The 12,352-nt window shown below is 44.1% G+C and overlaps 2 protein-coding genes across 6 annotated transcripts in view; both read left to right on the top strand.

The window, feature by feature from the left end:
- Positions 1-11,207, top strand: part of atp8b1 (ATPase phospholipid transporting 8B1) — a 31,017-nt gene extending 19,810 nt beyond the window's left edge. For all 3 annotated transcript variants that reach the window (XM_060890738.1, XM_060890737.1, XM_060890736.1), the window contains exons 11-28: positions 67-155; positions 252-442; positions 878-1,086; positions 2,200-2,243; positions 2,370-2,526; positions 2,652-2,840; positions 3,786-3,898; positions 4,082-4,246; positions 4,469-4,580; positions 4,663-4,738; positions 4,835-4,961; positions 6,452-6,737; positions 6,835-7,058; positions 7,160-7,243; positions 7,337-7,582; positions 7,697-7,835; positions 8,311-8,441; positions 9,433-11,207. In XM_060890738.1, the coding sequence (XP_060746721.1) occupies positions 67-155; positions 252-442; positions 878-1,086; positions 2,200-2,243; positions 2,370-2,526; positions 2,652-2,840; positions 3,786-3,898; positions 4,082-4,246; positions 4,469-4,580; positions 4,663-4,738; positions 4,835-4,961; positions 6,452-6,737; positions 6,835-7,058; positions 7,160-7,243; positions 7,337-7,582; positions 7,697-7,835; positions 8,311-8,441; positions 9,433-9,654 (2,804 nt within the window). In that variant the 3' untranslated portion in view covers positions 9,655-11,207. The remainder of the gene's footprint in view (positions 1-66; positions 156-251; positions 443-877; positions 1,087-2,199; positions 2,244-2,369; positions 2,527-2,651; positions 2,841-3,785; positions 3,899-4,081; positions 4,247-4,468; positions 4,581-4,662; positions 4,739-4,834; positions 4,962-6,451; positions 6,738-6,834; positions 7,059-7,159; positions 7,244-7,336; positions 7,583-7,696; positions 7,836-8,310; positions 8,442-9,432) is intronic.
- Positions 11,208-12,068: 861 nt separating this feature from the next.
- The window catches only part of dym (dymeclin), a 73,951-nt gene continuing 73,667 nt past the window's right edge, over positions 12,069-12,352 (top strand). For all 3 annotated transcript variants that reach the window (XR_009649745.1, XM_060890318.1, XM_060890317.1), the window contains exon 1: positions 12,069-12,243. The gene's annotated coding sequence lies outside the window, so the exon portion shown is untranslated. The remainder of the gene's footprint in view (positions 12,244-12,352) is intronic.

Genomic DNA, 12,352 nt, shown 5'->3' with positions numbered 1-12,352 from the left:
CAAGATATTTAAACATTCTAAGGCAAAGTTGTACCTAGATAAACTTGTGTCTTATTCCTGATGCAGGAGCTGACACTAAGATTATGAGGAACGGCGGAAAGACCAGGTTCAAACGCACCAAGATAGATAACCTTATGAATTACATGGTGTACACGGTAAGACGTCGTAACGAACGAACGAGCACAAGCTGCTTCTCTCTGTGCCGATTCATGATCAGAGAGTTAACCGGATGCTGTCTGGGCTGTGTGTAGATCTTCGTGATGCTGATCCTGATCTGTGCCGGCTTGGCGATCGGACACACGTTTTGGTACGAGGCCATCGGCGGTAAAGCCTGGTATCTGTACGATGGGCAAAACCAGTCGTCCTCCTACAGAGGCTTCCTCACCTTCTGGGGCTACATCATTGTCCTCAACACCATGGTCCCCATCTCCCTCTATGTTAGGTAGATACATTTAAATCTATCTTTTTAACTTCTACATGTGAAATGGAAGAAGAAATACATCAGTATGGCTTATAACTGCAGTATTAGTGCACATGTTTTAGCAGAAGTTTGATTTGACCTTTTTTCTAGCAATTTTTTTCAAATAAATTCAACTTTTATGACGATAAATAATAAAGTAGATCCTCTTTTAAATGGGTGTACAGAGATCGCAAATTAATGGGCGTGGTGCTTAGAGAAGGTTAAACATAAATAAATTAATAAATAAAAACATGTAAACCTTTTGTTGATTGTTTTCTTATAACTTCACACGCCAATGGTTATTATTACTTACACATTACTGAACTTTAGCTTCTGATATTCATCATTAGCTGTTTTCCCCTCTCTCTCTCTCTCTCTCTCTCTCTCACTCTCTCTCTTGCTCTCTTTCTCTCTCAGTGTGGAGGTGATTCGTCTGGGCCAGAGTAAGTTTATAAACTGGGATCTCCAGATGTACTACGCTGAGAAGGACACTCCAGCCAAAGCTCGCACCACCACCCTGAACGAGCAACTCGGCCAGATCGAGTACATCTTCTCGGACAAGACGGGCACTCTGACACAAAACATCATGGCCTTCAAGAAGTGCACCATCAGTGGGAAAACATACGGTATGAGTATGACAGCGTCACAGAGGGATTACATGTGTAGTGAGTGTGTGTGTGTGTGTGAGAGTGAGCGTGTGTGAGAGTGAGCGCGTGTGAGAGTGAGCGCGTGTGAGAGTGAGCGCGTGTGAGAGTGAGCGCGTGTGAGAGTGAGCGCGTGTGAGAGTGAGCGCGTGTGAGAGTGAGCGCGTGTGAGAGTGAGCGCGTGTGAGAGTGAGCGCGTGTGAGAGTGAGCGCGTGTGAGTGAGAGCGCGTGTGAGTGAGAGCGCGTGTGAGTGAGAGCGCGTGTGAGTGAGAGCGCGTGTGAGTGAGAGCGCGTGTGAGTGAGAGCGCGTGTGAGTGAGAGCGCGTGTGAGTGAGAGCGCGTGTGAGTGAGAGCGCGTGTGAGTGAGAGCGCGTGTGAGTGAGAGCGCGTGTGAGTGTGAGCGCGTGTGAGAGTGAGCGCGTGTGAGAGTGAGCGCGTGTGAGAGTGAGCGCGTGTGAGAGTGAGCGCGTGTGAGAGTGAGCGCGTGTGAGAGTGAGCGCGTGTGAGAGTGAGCGCGTGTGAGAGTGAGCGCGTGTGAGAGTGAGCGCGTGTGAGAGTGAGCGCGTGTGAGAGTGAGCGCGTGTGAGTGAGCGCGTGTGAGTGAGCGCGTGTGAGAGTGAGCGCGTGTGAGAGTGAGCGCGTGTGAGAGTGAGCGCGTGTGAGAGTGAGCGCGTGTGAGAGTGAGCGCGTGTGAGTGAGAGCGCGTGTGAGTGAGAGCGCGTGTGAGTGAGAGCGCGTGTGAGTGAGAGCGCGTGTGAGTGAGAGCGCGTGTGAGTGAGAGCGCGTGTGAGTGAGAGCGCGTGTGAGTGAGAGCGCGTGTGAGTGAGAGCGCGCGTGTGAGAGAGCGCGTGTGTGAGAGAGCGCGTGTGTGAGAGAGCGCGTGTGTGAGAGAGCGCGTGTGTGAGAGAGCGCGTGTGTGAGAGAGCGCGTGTGTGAGAGAGCGCGTGTGTGTGTGTGTGTGTATGATAATAATAATGTAGTTATTTCTCCAGTATCTCAGCACCCTGATTATTTTCTATAGGAACACATCACATATTATTATTCCTTCCTTTGAGTTTTATGCAATAACTTCCCTCCTTTCGTCCCATCTACAGGAACTCCGACAAATAAAGACGGGGTGCCTCAGGATCGTCCAAATGTACTGAGCATCTCCTTACTTTCCTAATACTGCATACACTCAAGTGACTGTTAGAACCTTTTACATTGCCCTACAGTCCTAAAGTGTTTTGGTGCCTGATGATCTATTTAAATTCTCCCTCTGCAGCCGGTTGACTTCAGCTGGAACAAGTACGTAGACAGAAAGTTCCAGTTCACCGACAGTCACCTTGTTTCCCTCATGCGCTCCAAAAGCGACCCAGACATGCTGGAGTTCTTCAAGCTGCTCTCGCTGTGCCATACTGTTATGGCGGAGTGGAAGGATGGTGAGAAAGTCTTAACTTTATAAGGGAGATACCCCTCAGATCCGTCTGTCGCTCGTGCAGATTTCCATCGGATCGTATAATCACGTGACGCGTCCGATTGTAACGATCACCGTGTTCCTCCTCAGGTGAACTGGTGTACCAGGCCGCATCTCCAGACGAAGGCGCTTTGGTCACAGCGGCTCGCTGCTTCGGCTTTGTGTTCCTGTCACGCACGCAGGACACCATCACCATCAGCGAGATGGGAAAAGAGGCCACGTACGAGATGCTCGCTCTCCTCGACTTCAACAGCGACCGGAAACGCATGTCTGTTGTCTGTGAGTGCTTTTTTTTTTTTTTTTTTTTTCTTTCTTCTTCCGCCGCTGCTAACAAAGTAAACTTAAAAATGTCGACCTTTTGTGCGCAAAACGTGTCGGTTTTCGACACCCAGGGTCTGTTCTGCTCTGTAGAATCTTTTGCATACTGACCTGCTGGTATGTTTTGGCTTGCCAGGCTTATTTGCTTTGAAGCCAAAGTATTTTCACAGCACTTGCGCTGTCGCCCTTATGAACCCACACCAGCCAAAACCACTCGGAGCCTGCTGTGACTTTAAATCACTGTCAACCTGATACTGTTTTAGGGGTTGCCTCATAACGAAAAACACGGAGCTGGAGATTTCTTTGGAAAAATCTGTCTGTAGCACTGAGACGTTGTTGAATTCTCCATCGTGATTGGTCAGAAAGCGCTTCTTTATGTTATAAAGAACTCGGATTAGTACGTCGTTGTTTCTACGGTAACAGCTTGCGTCGACTTTCACCGTGATCCCTTTTGTGTAAGCAGGAAAAAAAAGGTGCGTGTTTTGTTGACATGCTGTTTTCTGCGTGTACGGAAGGTGTCTCCGGCGTCGGACATAACCCTGGTCTCTTTCAGGTTCTCGCTCGGGCAAACGAGGAGCTTATATTTTCCATCTTATTTAAATAGAGAGAAATAAATAGAAGGCAATAGAGAGAAAAAAAAGGAGGCTAGTGAGGGAATGAGTGCTTGTAGCTGCTATAATGTAAGTTCTAACTGGAAGTAATAAAAGGAATAAAAAGAAGCAGAATTTGTCATTCATCGATAGATAAAAATTCGTAGCTTTCGCAGATTTCTGTGGTATAAGAGGAACTGCTTCGAGAGTTTTAGGAAAATCAACACCAACAACATTGATGTGTGTGAAAATGTCCCTAATTTTGTTTTAATGCTCTAGAAAAACTCTTTGTGTTTTTTTTTTTTTTTCTATTCAGTGCGGCTTCCTGACGGACGAATCCGGCTGTATTGTAAAGGAGCCGATACGGTGATCTACCAGCGCCTCAGTCCTTCCACCCTGCACCAAGACACCACAGAAACGGCTCTGGAAGTTAGTCTGATCTCATATTCCTTGCATACGACATATTAAATAATACAAAAGTTGACATATCAGGTCAGAGATGATTATGGCTGCAAATCCGGTCTATAGGATCATCATTGACGAATTCTTCTGCAGATCTCAAGACACTCAAGTCTAAGTTTTGAAATTTACCCGCCGTCATATATTTTGTAGGGTTTTGCCAACGAGACTCTGAGGACGTTGTGTCTGTGCTATAAAGACATCACCGAAGAGGAGTTTGAATCGTGGGCTAAGAAACACAAGGAGGCCAGCGTGTCCATGTCAAACAGGGAAGAGGCTCTGGATGCCGTGTACGAGCTCATCGAGACCGACCTGATGGTAAACACGTTGTTTTGAAGTTGTACATTTCGTGCACCGCTTTATTTTCCACCACATTCTCACGACACCGAGGTGTGAGTTCGTTTTACTTCGGTCACGAGGCGTTATGGATCATAACGATGCCGCATATATTAAAAATGAATTTAAAACCTCACACACAGACAGACAAGACACAGAATTCAATTTCTCAGAGGACTTTGTTTGGTCTCTTTGTTTGTATAGATGATCGGTGCGACAGCCATCGAAGACAAGCTGCAAGATGGAGTTCCTGAGACCATCGCCAACCTGGCCAGGGCACAGATCAAAATCTGGGTTCTAACTGGGGACAAGAAAGGTTGTTGTCCAGCTGACAGAACATTTGTGGAAAGTGTTTGTAGTTTAGTGTGTTGTGTAATGAGCGTTTGTTGGTTTAACAGAGACCGCTGAGAACATTGGATACTCTTGTGAGCTGCTGACGGATGACATGAATATTCACTATGGAGAGGACGTGAAGTAAGTCGTTTCTTTTCTGTGTGTGTGAGAGAGAGAGAAAAGGAAAGAGTGAGATGTCTTACCTAGCTTGTCATTTCTGTCTTTTCGTCCTTATAGTCAGAAGCTTTCAGAGAGACAGGCAAACCGGAGGAACGAGACAGGATCGGCGCGCACAAAAAAGTCCCAGGAGCCATTTTTCCCTGAACCTGGCAAGAACGCTCTCATTATTACAGGAGGTTGGCTGGTAAGAGGAGAAACTTCAATCAGCATGTCAGAGTTTCTTGTTTATTAGTGACAGAGAGACAGAGAGAAAGAGAGAGTGAGAGAGAGAGACAGAGACAGAGCGAATGAGAGAGAGACGGAGCGAGCTAGAGAGAGACAGAGCGAGCGAGAGAGAGAGACCGAGCGAGCGAGAGAGAGACAGTCGGACATAACCCTGGTCTCTTTCAGGTTCTCGCTCGGGCAAACGAGGAGCTTATATTTTCCATCTTATTTAAATAGAGAGAAATAAATAGAAGGCAATAGAGAGAAAAAAAAGGAGGCTAGTGAGGGAATGAGTGCTTGTAGCTGCTATAATGTAAGGTCTAACTGGAAGTAATAAAAGGAATAAAAAGAAGCAGAATTTGTCATTCATCGATAGATAAAAATTCGTAGCTTTCGCAGATTTCTGTGGTATAAGAGGAACTGCTTCGAGAGTTTTAGGAAAATCAACGCCAACAACATTGATGTGTGTGAAAATGTCCCTAATTTTGTTTAGGGAGCGAGCGAGAGAGAGAGACCGAGAGAGAGAGACCGAGCGAGCGAGAGAGAGAGACCGAGCGAGCGAGAGAGAGACGGACAGAGCGAGAGAGAGAGAGACGGACAGAGCGAGAGAGAGAGAGAGACGGACAGAGCGAGAGAGAGAGAGACGGACAGAGCGAGAGAGAGAGAGACGGACAGAGCGAGAGAGAGAGAGACGGACAGAGCGAGAGAGAGAGAGACGGACAGAGCGAGAGAGAGAGAGAGACGGACAGAGCGAGAGAGAGAGAGAGAGAGAGAGAGAGAGGGAGACAGAGCGAGAGAGAGAGAGCGAGAGACAGACCGAGCACGAGAGAGAGAGACAGACAGAGCGAGAGAGAGAGAGACAGACAGAGCGAGAGAGAGAGACAGACAGAGCGAGAGAGAGAGAGACAGACAGAGCGAGAGAGAGAGAGACAGACAGAGCGAGAGAGAGAGAGACAGACAGAGCGAGAGAGAGAGACAGAGAGCATAATAGACAGAGAGAAAGCAACTTTTGCTTTGATATCCACAAGAGCGAGAGAGAGAAGGAATGAGACTGAAATGGAGACACACAGAGTGACAGAAAGACAGAGGGACAACAGAGTGACAGTCATGGCCGAGAATGAAAGAGATGGAGATGGACAGATTGACAGCTAAAGATAGAGAGAAATAAAGAAAGGTTGATTGAGAGATAGAATTAAAGATGGACAGACAGACAGACAGAGTGAGAAAGAGAGAGTTACAAATGTGGAAATAGAAAGGTCTTTCACTCGGTCAGTGAGAATGGCAGGCAGAGGGAGAGGCTGACATACAGAGAGAGAAATGGAGACAGACAGAGACAGACTGAGAGAAAGACACTAAACTAGCAACTACAAACAAGAATCAACATCAACACTGATCACCGTTCTATCTCTCTCTCTCTCTCTCTCTCTCTCTCTCTCTCTCTCTCTCTCTCTCTCTCTCGCCAATCTGCAGAACGAGATTCTTTATGAGAAAAAGAAGAAGCGTCGTCGCCTGCGTCTGCGTCGCCTCGGTAAGCGCGTCCCCCCCACCAACCACGAGGACGGCCAACCAATGAACGACTATGAGAAGGAGACGAGGCAGCGTGACTTTGTGGACATGGCCTGTGAGTGCAGCGCCGTCATTTGCTGCCGTGTCACCCCCAAACAGAAGGCCAACGTGGTGAGCCTGGTGAAGCGCTACAAGAAGGCCGTCACTCTGTCCATCGGTGACGGAGCCAACGACGTCAACATGATAAAGAGTGAGTACGAGCCTTTAGGATCTAACGTCGGCGTCGGGTCAGGTCAAAACCCCCTGTCGTTTAACACGCCGTCTCTTTTCTGTTTGCCGCTGTGCAGCTGCAGACATCGGTGTGGGCATCAGCGGGCAGGAAGGCATGCAGGCAGTGATGTCCAGTGACTTCGCTCTAGCTCAGTTCCGGTACCTCCAGCGCCTCCTGCTGGTGCACGGCCGCTGGTCCTACATCCGTATGTGCAAGTTCTTGCGCTTCTTCTTTTTCAAGAACTTCGCCTTCACCCTGGTTCACTTCTGGTACTCGTTCTTCAGTGGATTCTCCGCACAAGTGAGGGACAAATCATTGCACTGACCTGTCTATGTCATTTCTGTGCAGAAATGTGTAGAACGTCTATTCGTTTCTTTGACTGTCATTTCGTTATCTGTTAGATTGCCTATGAAGACTGGTTCATCACCCTTTACAACGTGTTGTATAGCAGTTTACCCGTCCTCCTCGTCGGCCTGCTGGATCAGGTGACGTTAACGTTGTCCTGCTTTATCTTACATAAACCTCCTCTGTAAAGGAAGATCTCCGTTCCAACTCGCATATTTCTGTCTCACACGCAGGACGTGAACGACAAACTGAGTCTGCGCTTCCCGAGTTTGTACCTTCCGGGACAGCAAGGGTCTTTGTTTAATTACAGGAACTTCTTCATCAGCCTCTTCAACGGCATCTTCACATCCCTTATCATCTTCTTCATCCCGTACGGAGCTTTTCTGCAGACGATGGGTCAGGACGGAGAGGCGCCGTCCGATTATCAGTCCTTGGCTGTGGTCACTTCATCCTCGCTGATCATGATAGTCAGCCTGCAGGTATCTGATCCTGTGATGAAAATGTGTCGAATAGCAGTAAGGTTTGGTTTGTTATTGTTTTTATTTTTTTTTTTATTTCTCCGTAACTCGATGTCATTTCCTGTCTTCGAACAGATCTCACTGGACACATCTTACTGGACGTTTGTGAACTGCTTCGCCGTCTTGGGCAGTATAGCTATTTACTTCGGCATCATGTTCGACATCCAGAGTGCAGGAATACACGTCATCTTCCCATCGTACTTCAAATTCACCGGTGTGTAAAACTTCATACCGTTAAATACGAAGGCGTATTAAAACGTTCGCCGGCTGTCGGAGAGATACCGAACGGTTCACGTGGACCTGGACTGTTTGTGTCGTATCATATGTGAGGCATGAAACCGCACAAGGCGTGCTGTCGTTATAAACTAATCAACAACATCGTGCTATTTATTTATTTATTTATTTATTTATTTATTTATTTATTTGTATCTTAACACTTTCCTCTGGCTCTTTTAGAAACGTTAATGTATTCAAATGAGCGTAGCTGCAGTTTGAGGAAAATGAATCTGTGGTGTAAAAGTAGAATAATATAGCAACAGATTATATTCCTAAATATTTCCCATGTGGGCTGATGTGGATGTGAGCCAAAACCTGAGGACTGATGATTTATTAACTACATATTTTGCATTAAATATAGGAGTTGGTTAGACCACATTATAAACAGCTCATTTTCCCCCCCACACACACAGGTGTTGCAGCTAACGCGCTTCGCCAGCCGTACCTGTGGCTTACCATCATTCTAACAGTGGGCATCAGCCTCCTACCAGCCATCTGTACCCAGTTCCTCTGTAAGACCATCTGGCCCACTGACGGAGACAAGGTACGATTAACCTGTAAAGGTACAAGGCTTCAGGACCGCACCGAGCAGACTGTAGCCGTAACTCCTGTAACTCTCTAAATCTTCTCTTTTTCAGTTCTTAGTTTAAAAGACGAGGTACATAGTTAGTGAACAACAAGAAACAAACAACAGCAGTAAACAATAAACGTAAATGAACAGTAAACGTTTAGGCATCATAGAGCTGGTGTGTGTTATATATGAGGTAGATGTGAAGCATGTGGTCAAAATTGTAATGCTTAGTAATGTAAAAAAAACCGCTGTAGCTACACACACGTTTTGACATACAGTCTTTTCCCAGTATTTTCATTGATGTGATGATCTTTTCTGTGAGATGATGATGATGATGATGATGATTTAGTGTTATTTAAAGAGGTTTCCACTGTTACTGAGCTTTCTAATGGTTAGTGGTAAAGCTGTAAGTGTTAGTTTTTTCAACAAAGCTAAGACTTTAGTATATAATGCAATTTTTACATTTTTTTTTTTTTTTATCATAGTAATTTCATTAGAGGAAAAAAAGGTGAGGTGAGCGAACAACAAGAACCGATTTGTTTGAGCGTTCTGCAACATTAAGTGCAATTACACACAAACCCTTTATTTAATCACCTAATTATTATTGTGTAATAAGTGTAACACTTGCTGTTACTGGTCAAAAACAGTGTTTCCTATTTTTCAGTGTTTCCTTCTTACTCACCGCTTCATTCGACGTAATTCAAAACCCAATATTAGAGTTTTATTCCGAGTGATTTTTAAATGATTCATTCTACAATTCTGTAATATATTGCTCGGATGTAGAAGACGAAGCTTAGGGTGAAAAATCTTGTCGTATTTATTAAGTTCTGCTTCGTGTTAAGACGCACAGGTATAAAGCGGTAATTTAATCATTTGAGCAACTTCTGTAGGTAATTAATCGACGTTGCTTATCGTTGTTCTGTGCTACATCATGTTTTGTCTGTATCTGCTTCTCAACCCGTAGGTTCTTAGAAACAGGAAGAAGTACGAGATGGAGGAAGAGGCGAAGAAAAGGGCTCCTACTTTCAAACGAGGCGGTCGCTCGCGGCGCTCTACGTACGCCTTCTCTCACTCCCAGGGTTACGCCGACCTCATCTCTTCAGGCCGGAGCATCCGGCAGAAGCCACAGAAGCGGCCGGATCTTAGGGAGAGCATCAGGGAGGAACCAATAGCTGAAAACCTCTGAGACCTTTAATCTCGAGATGTTTAGACAGGCAGGAACAACTACATATTTGTCCTGATTTTAAATATGCAGAGACTGATTACGGAATCACAAGGTTTAAGGAAACACTCGCTCAGCTCGGTTTTAATAATTCGGAATGAAAACGGCCGCGACGCCACCTGCCGTCTGAAGAGATTCCATGTTGTTTTCCTTTTTTTGGCTCTAAAACTGCTAGTCCCAGGACCACTTGATCTGCTCCCTTCTTTCCAGTGAAAATGAACCGAGATCAGGGGGACAGGAGTAGGGAAGGTCACTTAGGGATCGAGGAGCTCTGTAGAGCAGAACGAGCCAGTGAGAAAGCTTCACAAAGGGAGGTGAGAGAGACTTTCTCCCACTCACCATAAAATAAAATAAAATAAAATAAGACCAACACTGGTTTTTTACACTGTGCATGACAAACTAGATATCTCAGGATTTTATCTTTCCACTTTTTTTTTTTTTTTTTAGAAGGTGCATTATATAGGAATTCTATAGGTGTCCTGCTCAAACACTTTCATACAGCAGAATGAATTCGCTCGACATATTTAAGTGTAAATATCGATGTACGACATCCTCCTTCGACAACGCTACAAATGTGACTACATACTTTATTTAAAAAAAGCAACTAACACTCTTTAAGACTATAAGTACAGTCGTTATACTGTGGAAATGTTCCTACATAATGCACCTTTAAAACCTTATTTAAGGCCCTGAACTCCGCCTCGAACTTCCGAACCCAGGTCATGTTCTGTTTCTTTCTCAGTTTTAACGTACTGACCTGCAGCTTCATCGGGGCAGAGAAGGAGCTGGTGATGTCACGTCTCTTAATTTATATACCTTTGTGAATATTTTTCATCTGTCACATGACTCTCGACTGTAAGGTTTGAATCTTTATCACGTTAACGACTTTGAGCTGCATGATGGATTATACTCAAGAACACTTTTTTTTTTTGGCATTAAGGGATGACTGGGTGTATGTGGGATGCCTTCCAGGTGGAGAACTTCTGAATAATGTTTACACTAATGTTATTACTTTTCTTTTTTTTTTTTGCACTTCCGTCTCCGCTAGTCGAGCAGATCATCTATGATCAGAACGGTGTCATTTTCTCTGCACACTTTGACTTGTTTGTGTTTGTCTTTTTTTTTTTTCTTGCCTTTTGTGTCAAACATTTCCCATGATTTTCCATACAACACTGAATTCAGCCATATTCAGATCCAGATATGAAGATCAATTCATTCGGTGAAGGAAGTTCAGAAAAGTGTGTTTTTAAACAAACAAACAAACAAACAGACAAACAAAAAAAAAGAGCTGTTACATAGGTAAAGTCAATCTGCCATAATATAACGGATGATTATTGGTTAGGTGTCTTTTTAACATCGCTGTTTCGTGAACAGGAACAAAGTGCCAGAACGGACAGCAATGCCAGTGCCTTACGCTTAAAATGAAATAAAATAAACATTTTACACAATGTTGTTTTTAATGTATTGTAATATACTTTGTACAAATAACTATGAATAAAGGTGTACAAAAAACTGTTCATTTGTTTCATTTCATTTTGCATTCTGATTTACATTTAAACCTTTATTCTAGATGTTAATCAAAACATTTCATCTGCCTCATGAACCTTTCCAATTAAAGATAAAGAAAGCGGCGTTATTGTCCTGCAACATCCTGAGGTTCATCCTGAGGGGAAAAGAAAATTCTCTCTCATTCCATTTCTCTTTATTCTTTACAGATCTCGCGATCACTGATATTCAAGGTCACGTTGAACATACAAACCTGTCTGCACTGTATATTGAACGTAATTTATTCTTTATAACAATGTCTTTTAAAGATCTCACGATAATACTGATGTTATTTGCTAATTCAAAATACAACCATATTACCCAATTTTTAAATAAAATATATAGTTTAGTATAACAAAAAGTATTGTTTCCTAAAACGAGTTGATTTAAAAAATAAAAAAAATACAAAAATAAATAAAAATAAATTTAAATAAAGTTTAAAACTGACTGTAATGTTGGAAAAATCCTATAAAATATCATAAAATGACATCCCGGGTTTTTTGTTTTTTTTTTAACTTATTTTAAATTTTTATTAATTCCCTAGAACTTTTTTTTTTAAATAATCTATACTGTTTATTGTAAAGTACTAACCTGTCAAATTTGTAGAATAACATCTACGCATGCGCAGAAGGCGCGTAGCGTCAAGTTACAACTACGCGGTCGCTTCTTCCCTGTTTGTCGTGGGGTAAGTCCCGCCTTCTGCGCAACGATTGGCTTACACCTCGTAACTCGAGCTCTAATTGGATGACGAACTTGGATTAGCCAATCAAAGTGCGGGAGGCGGGTGTATTCGAAATAAAAATAAGAACGCTTTACGTCCAGGTGTACGGTCGCTGGGCGACGTGGACGGCACGTCAAAGCTGTTAGTTGTGAATGGTGGCTAACGTGTCATGCTAACGTCTTTGGACGTCTTTGGGCTCTTTGATATAACGTATTTTGACACGTCGACCTCCAAGAAGGATATTTAAGGATATATAACAAAGACCGAAATAATCGCCATATTTGTAGGTGAGTAAATTAACGCTTAAAAACACCTTTAGCCGGCATGCTATGCTAGGTGGCTATGCTAACTTTGCATCTGCGTAGCTGGAGACCAGGCTAGCTCGTGTAAGGTGTA

Source organism: Tachysurus vachellii, chromosome 17 (assembly GCF_030014155.1).
Source record: "Tachysurus vachellii isolate PV-2020 chromosome 17, HZAU_Pvac_v1, whole genome shotgun sequence".
Lineage (NCBI taxonomy): Eukaryota > Metazoa > Chordata > Actinopteri > Siluriformes > Bagridae > Tachysurus > Tachysurus vachellii.
The sequence above is the reverse complement of the archived record's forward strand: the minus strand, read 5'-3'. Positions and strand labels throughout refer to the sequence as shown.